Source organism: Balearica regulorum, chromosome 1, assembly GCF_011004875.1.
Source record: "Balearica regulorum gibbericeps isolate bBalReg1 chromosome 1, bBalReg1.pri, whole genome shotgun sequence".
Taxonomy (NCBI): Eukaryota; Metazoa; Chordata; class Aves; order Gruiformes; family Gruidae; genus Balearica; species Balearica regulorum.
In genome coordinates this window covers 87,742,076-87,758,603 of record NC_046184.1, presented here as the reverse complement: position 1 = coordinate 87,758,603, position 16,528 = coordinate 87,742,076, and the positions used below count along the sequence as shown (strand labels likewise).

Sequence of the window (16,528 nt, the reverse complement as noted above, 5' to 3'; positions counted from 1 at the left end):
ATAAGATGGAGACAACATATTCAAACAGCGATTTAAAACCATCAGTTTTCCAAACAATTTGGTTTGTTACACATTTATACTCTTTTTTCTTTCCCCTTCCAAGCTAGTATGATTTGCAGAATTCCTTTGTAATTAATATCTTTCCTCTATCCTGGATGTTTTTGCAGCACTGGTTACCAGGAGAAATGTTATTTCTTTACTGTGGTGTTTTTCCCCAATAGCAATGAGATTTTCTATTTTTGTGCTATATCAAAAAAACCCCCAACAAACCAACCCAAAACCACACACTTGTAAGCCTCTGGTTCAGCACAATTCCTCCTTCCCCCTGAGACACTCACAATCCTGGGCTTTACTTATACTGGAAAAATAGGCCATGTTAGGAAATATGTGCCCTCCCCCGTACCCAGCCAGCGGCAAGGGCCCTGAGAGCATCATCCCCCTTCCTGGAGGTTTGGCACCCTGGGATTGCTGCCAGCCTAGAGATAGCACAGCTGAGGGCTGCCCCCCTTCCCTCTCCTGACCTTGGAGGCAGGGATGCGGTGAGATCTCAGCCAGGGCTGACCTCCCCCTTCACTGCATTTCAGCTTGGCCCTGCCTGAGCTACAGCTGTGTGGCAGCCATGCCTGTATCCCACCAACCTGGACCTGTCAAACAACTTACTGCCCAGGCCTCAGACTTGTCTCATTGTTGTGCACTTGCCACTGATCACAGGGATGTGTCTGTCCCCGATTGCTGTCACTGAACCTGACTTACGTTCCCAGCTGGACATCAAGACCTGTCCCATCGCCATGGACTTGTCTGGTAATCTGGACTCCCTGTTGACCGCAGCTGCCATCTCCAGGCCTACCCTGCTCCTCCTTGCTCAGATCCTGTGGGATGGGGCCCTGGCCAGTGATGTTCCTGCTCTGCTGGCTGTGTTACGGCACTCAGCTCCCTGTCCCTTAGGGAGCAGCTGGCCCTTGCTGTCCCCTGATGCCAGAGTACTGTGGCACATACAAGAATACCAGACCACTTTCACTGACCCGTGGTCTGTCTATATCAGCATTTTGCCTCTTACAGGGACCAGTTCTTTTTTCCAAAATACATGCTGCCATTCAAGAACAACATACAGGTGGAAGTGAAAAGGCAAACCAGGCTACTGATCTTTATCAAAGGGGCTGAGTGAAGAGTTATAAATCAGCCAACCTCCATTTGTTATCTGGAAAGATAATGAAACAAGCTGTTCGGCAATCAGCGTTCAAGCAACTAAATAACAATAAAGTGATGAGAAACAGGCAGTGTGCATTTGTCCAGAACAAATCATGTCAAAGTAACCTAATTTATTTCTTTGTCAAGATAACTGACTTAGGTGCTGAAAGGAATAGATGAAACATATTTAGACTTCGGTGGGGCTTTTGACATTGCCTTGAGCACCATTAAAGGCATTTGCTCAGGTGGAATTAACATGAGAGGGGTGTGTGATTGAAAAGCAATTCCCAAGCTGTAGCAGTGGATATTTTCCTGTCAATAGGAAAGTATATCAAATTAAGAGATCCGATCTGTCTGCTAGGATTGATTACTTTAATTAGTGACTTGAATGGTAGAATTGACCTTTGACTTCAAACTTCTGCAAATAACACTGAGTTGGGCAGTACTGCACTTTGGAGGCAACGATTTGAACAAAGGTTTAACATTGCTACATTGCTTGAAGAGCCTCAAGACAGTGAAATGAAATTTAATAAAGACAAGCACAAAGTATTACACTTTGAAAAGAAAACTTGAATTCTCAAATGCAAAATGAGGAAAAAATGTGTAGTCTTGGGTAGGATACCAAAACATACTACCACTCAGGGCAAGTACTTTAAGAAATCCATAAGTCTGCATTGGAAAGTGAGGACTACACAGAGAGCCACTTCTTTGTCACGAAGACAACACAGCTATGGAGGGACAATGCGCTGACACCACACTGATCTCCTGATTTGAAATACACACAGCACCAAATGACACATACATTAATTTGCAGCTGCCAGAGCTACTTTGGTTTGCAGAACACTGGCCTTATGTCATTTGTCACATAGCTGTGAGCAACCTCGCATGGCCCTGACATGCCTTTGCTTTGCCGTACCTCCTCCTGTTGCCTGAAGCCTCTCCTCTCTGGGAGAAGATGTGCTCCCCAGTCTCCTGGGGGTCCTGCAGAGAGCAGTGGGTGAGAAGGGAGTTGTAGGGTTCAGGAGCCTTGGGGTCTACAGGGTGGGGAGGGAAGCCATAAGTCTCCCAGTGCCACCACTGCTTGAAGTCCCCTAGGACAGGTCATACCATGTCCTGGTAAGAGGCAAGACAGGGTGACAAGAGCTCAGCGGTGACATTCTGCAGGTCTCCTGGTCTGACACTTCAGGCTGAAAGGCAAACTCTTCATGTTGACGTGTCCATCTTCCAGCAGATCTCAAATGGATTTTTTTTTTCCCTTAATGCCACTTCTTGGGATTCTGACAAAAGGCAGGGTGACTTGAATGGCAGCCTGCTTGAAGGCAAACACAGAAATCACTGACAACTGTTTTGTTTTCTTCTCTTGGCAGAGATCACTTGAAGGCCTAAAGATCAAAACGACGGCGTAATGCACACTGAGCCATTTTGCTGAGCTTTGCAACTTTTCCTCCAAAGACGACGAGTGACCCCCCAGGAAACCTCTAAGTCTTGAAAACAAAACCTACAACTTGGAAATCTTCTATGGCCAGTGTCACCGCAGTTGGAGACTCTTGGAGGCTGGCTTTACAAAACCGTGGCTCCCACAAGTTCATCCTCAATCTGATAAACCTTTCAGGTTGTTTTCTAGTAATGCTCTACCTTCTCTGACTTAAAAATGCATCCCTCCACCACAGGATCTGACACATTTCCCAGATGTGTTTTCAACAGAAGAACACAGGACAGGTAAGCTGTGAGAGACCCCTGGCCTTTTAACAGCCCAACAGGATTGCTCTCATCTTGCTGAAAAGATTAAGAGTATCACAGTATTATTTGTAGCGGTTTCATGAATGACTCAAAAACCGTAAGATGCACCAAGCCATGACTGAATTAATGAAATTACATTTTGCTGCAGCGTTTTACACCTTTGGACTGACCTAAAAGATGAGAGCATTTATCCCGAAGTTATGAGCAGCCAAAAGTAAAAGGCGGGGAGATGGCCTTATGCAAGATGCATTGCAGGTGCAAGCCGGCGCTCCAGCAAGATGGGCCCGGGGGTGTTGCAGCCCTGCGGATGCCGCTGCCGCGGCCCCGTCCCCATGTGTCTGACGACGCCGGCGTGCCCCTCAGCTCACAGCACAGGTCCCCAAGGGGAAAAGCTCCCTGACAACCGTCTACCAAAGACGGCTCAGAATTTGGGGCCGGGCACAGGGAGGAGACCCTCCTCCCCGGGGCCGGCCAGCCCACCGGCCAGCCTCCTTTCCCCTCTCCTCCCCGCCGGCCGGCCGGCGGAGGGTCCTTCCCCGGGGAAAGTTGCTCGGCGCCCCCCAATCGAGGGGCGGGGGTGTCCGGGGCTGCCTCCACCGGCGCCTGTGCGTGTCGCTGAGCTATTTATTTAAATTGCAAATAAAGCGCCTCGGCGCTCGCCCTGCTGGGGAAAGACAGTCCGGGTGCCGCACCGGGCGGCCGGCCGGCGTGAGGCTGCCCCGTGAGGCCGGCAGCGACGAGTCCATGGCTGGGGGGGCGGCTCCAGCCCCCGGGGCTCTGCTCTGCACCCTGCTCTGGGCGGCAACGGCGGCGGGCAGCCCCACGCCCGGCGCCTTCGGCCGCGTCTACCGGGGCGCCGTGAACATCAGCGCGGAGCAGGTCTACGCCTTCGCCTACAGCAGAGAGCCCGGGCAGGTAGGAGCGTCCTCCGGAGCGCCAGCTTCCCCCGCGGCGGGCAAATGCACAGTCCCCCCCCTCGCCCTCCCTTCGCCAGTGTGGCCGGGGAGGTAAGGGGGCGCCGCTGCGGCTCCGCCACTGTGGGGGAGCGGGCCGGGCTCTCCCTTCGCGCCCGCGGTCCTGCTCGCATCCTCCCGCCGCCGCGGGGGCCGGGAGCCGTGGCGCACCTGCGGGCTCCCATCGCACTCCCACGGGCTTCCCCGGCACGGCCAGAGCACCGGCGGCGTCCCTGAGGTCATGGGGTGGGCAGGCTGTTTGGTGCACCCCCCGGATGAGGGTTTGGTATCCAGCGCTTCTAGCAGCAAAATGGGTTTAAAGTCTAGAAGGGAATTACGAGGATAATAGTAGTACCTAAAAAAGGGGGTGGAGGGAGGATTTGCACTTAATGAGCCTTTTTAAATATCACTGCTCACACCTGAGTGCTTCAGTAGGATCAGGGTGCTCTCCCTTGGGAGCCCGAGAGGTGAGACAGGGCTGCACAGGTGAGGTGTGATGTGAGGAGGCTGCGGGGCAGCACTGCTAAAGCCATGGCTGTTTGTGATGGGGAAGGAAGCATGTCATTTATGTATGCCTAGCTATTGCGGGTTTCCCCCTTCCCCCCCTTTCAATCGTGTTTATCTCAAGTAGCTAAGTGGTACCTTGGAAACTCTGCCCCCCCCCCCCCCCCCCCCCCCCCCCGCGTTTGGATTGGGCGTTAATTGCTGGGTAAGATGTTCTGATGTACCAAAAGATGGTAAACCGGGCAAATTAATCTTCCCTCCTGTCCTTGGTTTCACAGGACAGAGAAAATGGAAAACATCATTTCCACACTATATTTCTGATGCTTCAATATGAAGGGAGTTAGTAAAGAGTATAATAAAAGGGTGTGTACGTGGCATTAATCATCCCTTGCTTTGCTTTACTCTGAAATTCCAAAAGATCCTGACCTTTAAAGACTCCTCTTCTATTAAGTGTGTTCTATGTAATAAAATGCACCTGGTATTTATGGGGCAGGAGTTGTGTGTTAGGGCTATGATGCAACTGAGCCCAGCATTATTTAACTGTTGGGTGTCACCACTGAACCTAGGAGGCCAAAAGCAGGCTTTGGGTATGAGCCGCCTTGTAGAAGCTGGTGGTGATGTAAGTTAGACTTCTTCAGGTATTACAGGTATGGGGTGTTAGGATGAGGGCCTGTTGGCAGATCAAATGTTGTCTGGGGCTTGTTAGCAGAGTCAGCATGCAAACTGACTTCAATTCAAAAGAATCTAGTTCCTTCAATTTAATGTGCTCCTTGAAGCTATGTGTTTTGCCAGATACTTTCCACAGAGAAGTTTTCTCTCCTGGAGAGCAAGGGTGATAGTGGAGTGGGAGGAGGCAGGGAGGGAGTACACAGCTGCTCAGTGGTGTTCGTGGGTATCTAAATGCATCTTCTGCTCAATGGCTGCTTTCAGACTCTATGCCATTCCCATGGCTGTGAAAAGCCATCCAGTCCAGGCTACTGCTGTATTTAAGCAGAAACTTTAGTAGACTAATCTCCATGTTACTGTATGCTGGAACATGAAATCTCTGCAGAGATAATGAGCTGCTCAAGAGCATATCTAAGAAGGGAAACTTCAGGCTTGAGGCTTGTTACTTTCTTAATGCAGAACTCTCCAAGCACTGCTGTGAATGTACTTAAAGAGGGCCATGCAACCAGCTCCTGCTATGAAAACTGATTTGGAAGATGAAAAAACACTTAAATAAAGATGGACTGACCTAGGAGGCTTTCAGGTGAGGGATACCCAGAATAGATTCTGAGGACAGAGAGGAGAAAGCTCTAGGGAGACCTTATTGTGGCCTTTCAATACATAAATGGGGCTTATAAGAAAGATGGAGAGAGGTTTTTTGCAACTATCTGTAGTGACAGGACAAGTCACTACAGTTTTAAACTGAAAGAGGGTAGCTTTGGGTTGGATATAGGGAAGACATTTTTTTTACAATGTGAGACACTGGAACAGGTTGCCCAGAGAAGTTGTGGATCCCCCATCACTGGGAGTGTTCAGGTTGGATGGGGCTTTGGGCAACGTGGTCTAGGGAAGATGTCCCCCTGCCCATGGGCAGAGGGTTTGTACTAGATCTTTAAAGGCCCCTTCTGACTCAAACCATTCTGATTGCTATTCCTGAGCTGAACCAGCAGAAGCCTGCAAGAAGGTGTCTGGCCTAATTGGGATAATTGGCGATGGGTGTGTGCAGCCCCCTCCCAGACGCAGCCCTGAACTGATGAGAGGCAAATGTGACTGGGTCTCCTCTTGCCAACCTGGTCAGAGGCAGAGGTTGATCTGTTCTGGTGGTCCTGTATCTCCGTGTTGATGAGGATTGCTTAAGGTTTAGAAGCTTGGTAGTGGAAATACTGACTTTAACCTGGGACCGTGCTCTTGTGGGCAGGCTTTTCTTGTGCAAGAGTTATGAAGATACTTAGGGGCACACTGTCCTCTAGGTAGTTGTTGGATATTCTGAAGGGATGCAAGCCATCCAAAAGCTCAGTGTACTTGTCCTTGCCTTTCACTACAATCTTTAGCCTTGAACTCTAAGCGAGAGGAGCATCAGCCAGCATTTGCCAGTTGCCTGCCACGTGCGAGCTCTCTGCTCTTCCTGGTTTTTTTAGTCTCCTCCTGTCTCTATTGATGGCAGGTCAGCCAGAAGCCTCGGATACCTTGAGGCAGATACCACATGGACCATTAACCTTAGTTACAGGAAATTTAATTGAATAAAAGGAGCATTTTCCATGTGGAAGGGCTGCAGTGGGTGAGTTTAATTGCTTTCCCTCTGAAGCAAAGCCAGGTCTGGAGTGGTCTGGCTCTGAAACAGGGATTTGTTTTCCTGATGCTGTGAATTCTGCTGTTTTCCCCTCTCTGCTACTCTTTCAGCCCTCCTTTGTGCTATGCAGAAACACTTTACCTTGTCTCTTGAGGCAGGAGAGCTGTCAGGCTTTTTTATACTTGGCAACTAGAATTTAGGCCTCAATTCCTGAAGTGAAGCTGTAAAAGTAAAGCTGTGCTGAAGCATAGCCACCTCTGCTGCAAGGGTCTTCTAGAGTTGGCCTGTAAACAGAGGGATATGTCAAACTCCTTCCTCATGGTGGAAAGTCTTCATTTGTTATGGGTCATCTTATTGCTATTCTCATTCCCTTTTCTCCTCCTAGCTGCACTTTGAAATTTTCCCCTCTGCACAGCTGTTTAATGTTTAACTGTGAGTGTAAAAAATACAATAATGAAACCAGCTGTTGCGCCATCACTATGCACCCATGCTCTAACAGCAAAGGCAGATGTGCCCTATTAGAGGTCTGGTGAACAATTAGTTGGGCAAACAGGATTATCTTATTTTAGGATTGTTTAAACTGGAGGCATCCAGGATGGGGGAAAACATGAGCACACTCATGAGCATCTCCAATTCCACACTTTCAACATGTCCCTACTTGGGATGGAGGAAGGAAGGCAAACTAGTTTGTTGGAGCTGCCTGTGCAGTGTGTTCCTACCCAGAAGACTGAATGAGGCTTGCAAAATATTTCTTCTGGATTTACCATTGACTGGAGAAGGCTTTACGTGACAGGTGAGAGAACCTGCTTAGTTCCATGATTGCAATAATACAAGGGCTTCCAAAAAAGAAAGAGGTGTGTGTGGAAGTACTGAGGGAACTCAGATCGAATGACTCTCTTCACCACTGTAAGCTCTGGCAGTTACTAATGGTTGATTTGCTGAAAAACAAATGTCACAATATTGTCTTTGTGGATATTTCCTGTACTGAGTCTTGAGTGGTGCAGGAGAGTATCATGAGGAAGACGACTGTTGGGAACAACAAAAAATCTTTTTCCTAATTAGAGCTCAGGTCAGCTGAATGTGTGATTTGGAAGACACACTTGGTTTTCTAAATATGGTCCATGCATCTCAGGAGAACAAGTTTTCAACTTTCCATTTGTAGGCAAAGCTGCTGCAATCCAGATACTACTCTTGGACATTCATGCAGTGCATCTTGATTGTGATGAGCCCGAAAGCTGAGCAGTGGGCCGTACCTATATGATAAGCTCTAAAGCTGAGCAGTGGGCTGCACCTATTTTAGGAGAAAGAGTGGGTGATGTTCTCTTCCTCCTCTCTCACCAGGACTAGGAACAGAGCCCCAATCTCGGTTTCCATATGGCCCAGCCTTACTGTAAGCTGTGATTGGCAGTAGTTTAAGCTGTGGCTTCTCAGCTGAGCAGTTGTGCCATGTGAGGGTGTGTAGCCCTGGAGTGACTATTTCCCATGTGGAGTCTATCTGAGGGGCGATGAGTAAAAAATTACCCTCAGTGAATGGGTGAGAGAGCCTGTGTACCACCACGGAGGCTTGCTAACATCATTACCCTTCCTTTTTTCATGATTGCACATGGGACAAAGTTGGCTGACCTAAGGGAAGAGGGGAATCAACACTGGCAAGGAGAACAGAAGTTTTTCAGTTAGATACCCAAACTTTGTGACCATCTAGTAGAAACTAAGTGGCTTTTCCAGCCCAAGGAGCATGATGCATTTGGGTTCCTCTGTCCCCTAGTGAATGGATCTCTTACATCTTAGATGTGGATGGCAGTTGCACTTGTTTTGCTCTAGGCAAGGAGCCAGAGCTGGAATTCACCCATATGTTCCTCTGGGATTGTGTGATGAGTCACTTGCTCAGACCAAAGCCATCTGTCGTAGCTGCAGGGAAACTCCTTGATCTGCTACGTAGGGCAACCTGGTTTAATAAGCGGCAGTGATCAAATCTGTGTTTACTGTTCTCTGCTGTTTCACATGCGAAAGTAGGCCCCACTCCAGCAGCACCCATGTCTGTTATAACTCCAGGAGCAAATTTTTTTCACCTCTTGCTTCTGAGCTGTTTTTGGGCTGCATGTGTAGGATTCTTCAGGCTGGAACTAAACTACCTCAAACTATTCCCTTGCTCTCCCGCATGTCTTCTCCATAATGTTAGTCTTGGCTCCAGCCCAAGTTTCAGCCCACAGCTATACCATGCACGCAGTAAAACTTTAGTCTCCTGTTTGGAGACAGCTAAACCTTAGATATAACAGGGGGAACAGGTTAGGCTCTGTCTTTGCTTAATGCTGAATGGAACCCACCATTTTAGCCACAAAGATGCAGGTAAAAACCAAATAAATTGGGAAGACTATAAATGTTTGAATGAGAAGATCTCCTGAGGTCACTAGAGCTCCTGTTATTGCAGGATGTCCAGGTTCTGAATGCTGTTGCTTTTTCGTTGCTGGCTCTAGTCTGTTCGCCACAGGACACTGGAAGGGCCTCAGCACACCATTTCTGGAGCCTAATGTTAAATGCCTTATGAGGCGGAAATGTAGGCACCATGTCAAATCCAGAAAAAATCAAAGCAAGTTATACTATATGATGTCTGAAGCCTAGCAAGGTTCAACAGAATCCCTTTGCAATAACTTTTGTGTATATAATTTATCTTTTAAAGAAAACAACCAACCCTAGGAAGTGACAACGTAGGCAGTGTAGAGCACACAGCACTTTGAATGCTCTTGTTGCTTCTTGGTGGGGATCTCTTGGCCACTCCTAACCCTGCTCGGGGTCACAGTGAAAGCTCTTGCATACAGGAGAAAGCAAAAATAAACTGAGAGAGAAATGATGCAGGAATCTACTGAAAACATGAGCGTGACCATTGTTTTCTGCAGCAGAAAATATAGTCTTGAAGGCTTTGGGTCTGGCAAAAATTGCATATCCTAAGTGAAAGAACGGTGTGGGAGGTGGCTTTGCTTTGAGCTGGGGATGGGATCATGTGTCCACCTGGGATCCCTTCAAACTTAAATTATTCTTTGGCTTTCTGAGGTTTTGTTCTTTGTGGATTTCCCTACCTAGAGGGGCAAAGAGAGTACATCTTGAAGGAGGCTATCAGTTTGCAGGCTTTATGAAAAAAGCTTAAGAGATCCACTGTTGTTTCTTGTGGGGTGGCCCGCAGACCTTCAGATGGTGACTTTGGTGTTGGCAAGAACTGTATTTTTATTTCTAATGTGTAAGCTAATGCTGTCAAGCCCCGTAACTTTTCATTGAGCTAAAGCATCTCCTTTGAATTTGAATGTCATTCTAAATCTTAAAATTACTCTCTTCTTGTTGGGCTGTCCTGTTTAAAATCAAAGCTGATGAGGTTTTGTTGTTTCCCCTGCTACCCCTTCCCCACCCCCAAGGTGTTTAGGTTAAAAAAGAAAAAAATGTTCTGAATAAGAGTAACTTCATCAAAATGTCTCTCCTCAATTTGAACTCTTTCCAAGAACAGTGCAGCAATTTATAATACAAACATTTACATTGTAAGTGGAGGCTGCAATGTCCTTAAATAACTTGTGCAGAAGTTGTTGGGTAGGAAGGTATGCTTTTTCTATACAGACCTCATCTGCTATTTCAGGGGATATTCAGGGAATGAAAGTGTAGTCTGTAAAAGCTGTATTGCAAGGGTGTGCCATCTGCTTGGTTTGAGAATATAGTTTAGCAAGTTTGCATAAGCAAACATTATTTCCTGCTGTGTATACTTGCAGAAACACAGAGGATTTCAGAAACAACCTTCCTTACTTTATGCCAATGCTTTTCTTTGGGCATAGAAATAGCTACTTCAGTGGGCTTTAAAACAAACAAACAATGGTTTTAAAAAAAAAAAAAAAAAAGGGAAGAAAACACTTAGGGTAGGTAATTCAATCCACATCCAAAGTGTCACCGAGGTGAAGAACTTGGGAGCCAGGAAAGAACCAGGTATTTGTGTTGTGACAGTAATCCCTGGAGCTATTGCTGTGAGCTTGGGGCGGTGGCAAATTTGGAAAGGTTATAAACCCTTTTGTTTTGAGGATTACTGTAGCCCAGAGTTCCAGCTGCTGTGGGTTAGGAAGATGCTATTTATTAGAGAGTAGTTTGTTCCTTAACTGGCTGTTCAAAAAAGGATTTATTTGTTTATTTTTAACATACTCCTGAAGTCTGAGGGTGGTCAGAAACAGGTACCTACTTCATCCAGCATGGCTACTCTTAGTTTTTCCTTCTGGCTATCCTGGAGACTCCCTAGTGACATTGGTTAGAGGACAAAATTTCAAAAAAGGAGAAAGATAAATATTAACATGCTTTGTATTTGTCTGCCATTTATGCTGCACAGATACTGTTGCAAACAAGTGAACTCATGGGAATGTCCATGGCACGCTCTAAGTCCACACGGCATGTTTGCACAAAGTGGAACTTTTAAATGAAAAATATTAATCCTGGAACAATTATGTTAATGTGACTGAGGCTGTGCTTGACAGAGTGCTTGACAGAGTCTGTCGCTTAGTTTATGCTGCTTTGGATATTTAATACTCCTGGAAGAAAACTGTGAGCCAAGGTTATTTGACAGATTGCTTTTGGCAATTAAGTCTTATCAGCATTAGGGCACAAAGAGAAAGGCTGAAAGGGAAGGGTCCTCTGAGCTCCACTTGTTTTGTTGTCAGACAGCAGTGGTGCTCATATCTCATAAGAGGGCAGGAAAGAGGTTCTGTAATGCCTGTCACTGTCTCATAACTATTTTCCTTCAGGGTCTCAGCTTCCCCCTGTTGTGTTGTCAGTGGGAAGAGGAGCCAAGTTAGGCACTGACAGGTATGTGCTTCATTTGCTGCCTCAATTGCTCTAGCCTACCTGGCTGAATCCTACTTCACTTAATTTCAGGGATTATATAAAAATGAAGCACCTCTTTCTTGTGCAACAGCAGACAGCAGCGATTCAGTGGCTTTTGTAGATGTATCCTGTGCTGAGACCTTCCATTGTAACTAGCAGCCTGTGTGTTTGCTTGCCGGATGTGTTCCCTGCCCACTGGCTTGGCTTGGTGCCTTGTCAGGCCCACGACCAAGTGCTGTCGCAACGTGGACCGATAATCCCCAACGGTCTCGCAAGGAGCAGCTTGTGTGTGGGTGCGGCGGAGAATGTGGCGAAGCCCTGGTGTGATTTGAAGGTTTTGCTTAGCATGAGGTGGTGGAAAGGAATCCACAGTAAAGCTCTTGAAAACCTTTGCTTGCAGCTGAAACTGTTGTTGCAACCTCCTGCCTGTCCTTAAATTCACATCCCCGCAGTCTTAAGCTGATGTGTAATCTCTGTGGGAAATGCAGACTTAATAATCAGTTCAAGGACTCAGTTCATATCAACAAAAGCCTGGTTTATTTTGCTTAATGTTTGCAGCCATGTTGGTCCTGTTCAGCTGTGTGAATTTGGGATTGGCTCCTTCTGCCTGTTCCCATCTAGAGAATAGAATTCAGATGCCCTTTTTTAATATCCTTCCTTTTTTTTTTTCTCCCCCTATGTCCAGGATGGTGATAGAACTGAAGTACAAATATTTGTTTTTCCTGGTCTAACACGGTTTTATATACTGCTGAGAGCTCTCTCTTTACTCAGCTGTCTAACTGCTCTGTCACCTTGAAATACAGAAAAAAAACTTGAGGTCAGTCATCTGAGGAACAAAACCATCATGAGCCTGGCTGGTGAATAGGAATACACATGCAGAGGCTTGACAGTGGGAAGGAATGTGAGGAGCAGAAGTCTGTAAAGCAGTCTTGACCCTGCCTCAGCCCCGCAGCGCAAAAGACAGCAGTGTGGTTGTTGCCAACAAATGTTAAGTGCAGGGCCTGGCTATCAAAGGGAGCATTTGGTACACGAGGTTGTTTCCCAAGATCCAGCCTGGATTGTCTCACCTCTAACATAATTGCAGGTATCTGTGGGAGGTGAGGATTTCAGCTTGGAAGGTACAGATGAAATCTAGTACTGTATTATAGTACCAATATAGACAGCTGCCTCCTGCGTGTGTACAAGAAGGAGGCCTGCTTTTTTTTTTTTCTCCACTCTTCTAAAAATATTTTGCTGGAGATGATGCCCTTGAGGCAAATGCCAAATGCTGACTTTCAAAGGGAAAGATGGGACTACTAGCACTGGCTTAGAGGTAAATTCATTAAATCTGTTTTATGAAAATATGTATATTGTCTGTATCAAGACAACAGAATCTAGAGACAAAACGTGGATTAAAAGTTTAAGGTAGGTTAATTGGAACAACGCCTGAAAAAGCACAAACATCAGTTCATAGGTGTTATATTGTTATCCCTGTCCCTTGTGATGCCTCTGCTAGAGGGATTGCCCCGCCGGGCAAAATGTCTTTCTCCAAGACACTAATTAGGGTTCCTTCCACTCTGTAGCACAAAATCAGAGAGTGATTGATGGCAAATGAGAGAAGCCCTGCTTGCAGTTAAATGTTAATCCTTTCTCCACTTTCCCAAGCTTCCTCATAATTGCACTTAGATTCTGCTGAACTCCTTTGCTCTGATATCCCCAAGCTCATCTGCAAGTGGTGGGGATTATCTGGAGGGACCCTTAGTTGGGAACTTCTTGTGCAGGTTTGGCTCACAGGCATATCCTGCCTGTTTTATTGCTGTGTTTTGGAGGAATAGCTATTATGTCAGGCAGAAGCATCAACCAAAGCTTTGTGCTGCTGGGAGCTGTTGCTGTATCCCTGAGACCTGTGAGGGGGAGGGTGGAGCTGCATCCTGGGGCTGGGATCTGACTGTTGCACAGAAAGTGCAGGGTCTGCCTACGAGAGGCCCTGTGTTACTGTGATGACAGAGGCAGGGTAAATAACTAGATGGAATAGAACCTCAATTGCCATCTGTCCAACTTATCACTCTGGTTTGTGGTTTGTTGTGTGGTGTGTCATGTTCCGTTCCCCCCCCCCCCCCCCCCCCCCCCCGGCTTTTATTCTAAAGATTTTGATGGGGTTAGGTGGTGTGATGCTCCTGATCGATCTGGGCTATGTGCAAAGGTAGGAAGAGCAGAGGTATTCACTGCCAAGTGAATTGTTAATATATTGAGGTGAAATTTAAAGTACACTGGGATCTTTTTAATGAGCTGCTCTGTAAATGTTGCTTGTGACTTTCTGATGTTCCTCCCTGTCTGAAGCATGCTAGTTGAATGTGGCTTGGGAACTAGCTTTGCCTGTGGAGAGTGCAGAGAAAAAATGAGGGATGAAAGAAGTGTAATGGGATCACACTTGTGAGCCCATACTTAGGCCAGAGGTGGTCCTGCCTCAATGCAGCTGGATTCTGTCTGAGGTATTGTCAGACCTAAGGGAGCTCAGGGCACCTGAATGTCTGCTTTTATGGGAACAGGGCAAAGGAGCTCTAACCAGCTGTTATAGGGAGCAAATACAGAGCACCGAACACAAGGAACATGGAGGAGTCGTATATCGTGGTAATATAACATAGACCAGTTTCCATGTGGGTAAGGAATGAGAATAAGTGCTTAGATTTTAAAGAATATTGAGAATCTTGCCTCCATCCTGGTAATCCTATTTCTTACTAGTATAACACTAGCAATATTATAAGATAATGGAAATGGCAGCAAAACTGACTAAATGTTGTAGATGGCGAATGCCTAGCTTAGTTTTGTGGAGAGAGGGCAACCAAATGAGTGGTCTAACTGCTTGATCACGGCAGAGGGAATTAAATCTTTCTTGTGGTAGGGTGTGGGCCACAGGTTTTACCTCTTGATACTGGCCTAGATGCAGACCAGAAATCCTAGTCCTGAATGTTTGCTCTGCATCAGCTGTTGCTGTTCATGCCACTGGGGAAATGCTGCAGCCTTTCTCTGGCATAAGGACACAAGAGGCACAGGTAAGTCATGTGCTTAGTATCCTCTAAGACTCATCTTGCACAAGCTTTGGTCATCAGGATCAAAGACTAGGCTAGACAGAGGTATCATTTTGGAGAGGTCAGTTCCACTAATTTTGTAATTGGGATCAGAATTCATGCAGTTGCATGAACAAAATTGCTTTGAGGTCTGTTTGCAAAGACTGAAGCTTTGAGGACTGCCAGAGTTTGAAAAACAGGCTAAGGTCCCCAGGTGAGATATCAGCAGAGCATCAAACAGGAGGAGAATGGGATGCTTGAGTGCTGCCCAGAAGAGAGAATACAGATCTGTTGTCTGGGGAGCTGAAGTGTTGTGCAACTGCTTGAAAGAGTCAGGGATGTGGCTTGGGGGGGGTGAAAGGGCAATGTGTCCCAAGTACTGCAGATGAAGCAGCTTCTTGGCCATTCAGTACTGCAGCAGGAGGGTGACAGAGCTGTGAGCTGCAGGCTGCATAAACTAATCCCTCCTAACCTGATGTTTTCGAGGGTCATGCTGTAGAAACTGTCAGGGGAGCGGATCTCAGGCTTTGAATGTCTCAGTCACTGTTCCCAGTTAAGGTCTGAACACACTGCTTGTGGCCCTCTGCCTCTTTTTGCACACATGATTCTCTGCATCTGTAAAATAGAGATGGTTACTGCTGTGGGCATATAGCATGTCATTGCAGAATCAAGAGGCCTTTCAGTAGTTGTGCATTAACTATATGGAGGAAGCTAAAACTTGCAGAAGTCTGTGGCTACCTGAGCAGGCCCTGCAGGCATCTGGAGTGCCACAACAGTTGTCACAACAGCAGGGCTGCCTGAAAATAGATGATCAGTCCTTAACAGAATTAATTCATCTTGGCATTGCTTATTGCTAGTTAAGTAAACATCTTCATAGGCAGGTCTCTCCACCTCCCCTCCTGCCCTTTCCTTAAAGGAAACTTGACTGCTCTTAGACTAGTAAAGCATCTAATCTGGAGTAGCCTTGAGATCTCAAAAAAGATATGCTCAGTGCTTTCACCTGTAGGTTAAGGGGAGAGAAGCAGTGTTGACAGCAAAGAGAAGGCAATTTGTAACCCTGTGCACATAGGGGCAGTAGCTCTTCTTGCTCAGGGACATTCCAGCCACCCTGGGTAAGGAGCAGCAGGAACTCAAAGTGGGAAGTGGAGTGGCAGTCAGAGACCTGTGCCAAGGAGGGCCTCGACTGGGTCCAGCTTGCAAAATTTTCCAGCTGCATTACTGCACCTGCAGCCATGGTCTTAATTAGCTTTCCTTTCACAGGAAATGAAAATGCTAAATCTTTTCGCTAGATTCCTGTAGCCTTAATGTCTATTGCTGAGGGTGTCAGGGTAAAAATGTGTGTGAATGGAGGACTAATGAGTCACTGTGTGAGAAGTTTAACTGTTGGGCTTGTCCAGGAAGTCTTTACATAGGTGGCTTTGTCTTGTAGGAGAAGGGAGAGTTATGGTCTACAGAGTTGCCTTGGGCAGTTGCAGAGCTTCCATACCGGGAGTACTGTGTCCATTTTTGTATGGGCTTACTGGAGTGACTCCAGTGCAGGGCCATAAATATGATTAAGGGACTGGAGCATGTTTCATATGAGAAGAGACTAAGGGAGCTGGGACTGTTCAGGCTGGAGCAGAGAAGACTCAGGGGGATCTCATTAATGTGTATAAACACCTGGTGGGAGGGAATGAAGAAGAGGCAGCCAGGTTCTTCTCAATGGTGCCCAGTGACAGGACAAGAGGCAATGGGCACAAATTGAAACAGAAAATTCCATCTGAACACAGGAAAATACTTTTTTTTTTAACCTGAGAGGTTCTGGAATCTCCATCTGTGGAGATATCTGGAACCTGACTGATCACTGAGCAACCAGCTCCAGCTGACACTGAGCCGGGGGCTTGGACTAGGTGATCTCAAGAGGCTGCTTGCAACCACAACGATTTTGTGATTCTGAAAACAAACCTATTTCTAGGCTTTCAGAATGGGAGATGAAGAAA

The 16,528-nt window shown here is 46.7% G+C and overlaps 2 protein-coding genes across 4 annotated transcripts in view; both read left to right on the top strand.

Moving 5' to 3' along the window:
• ATP6V1A (ATPase H+ transporting V1 subunit A) overlaps positions 1-16,528 on the top strand; it is a 219,842-nt gene that overhangs the window by 64,892 nt on the left and 138,422 nt on the right. The gene's annotated exons all lie outside the window — the stretch shown is intronic.
• The window catches only part of SIDT1 (SID1 transmembrane family member 1), a 47,378-nt gene continuing 34,271 nt past the window's right edge, over positions 3,422-16,528 (top strand). The window contains exon 1 of one of the 3 annotated variants that reach the window (XM_075764644.1): positions 3,422-3,843. In XM_075764644.1, the coding sequence (XP_075620759.1) occupies positions 3,673-3,843 (171 nt within the window). In that variant the 5' untranslated portion in view covers positions 3,422-3,672. The remainder of the gene's footprint in view (positions 3,844-16,528) is intronic. The other 2 variants (XM_075764636.1, XR_012837451.1) reach the window with 2 other exon arrangements.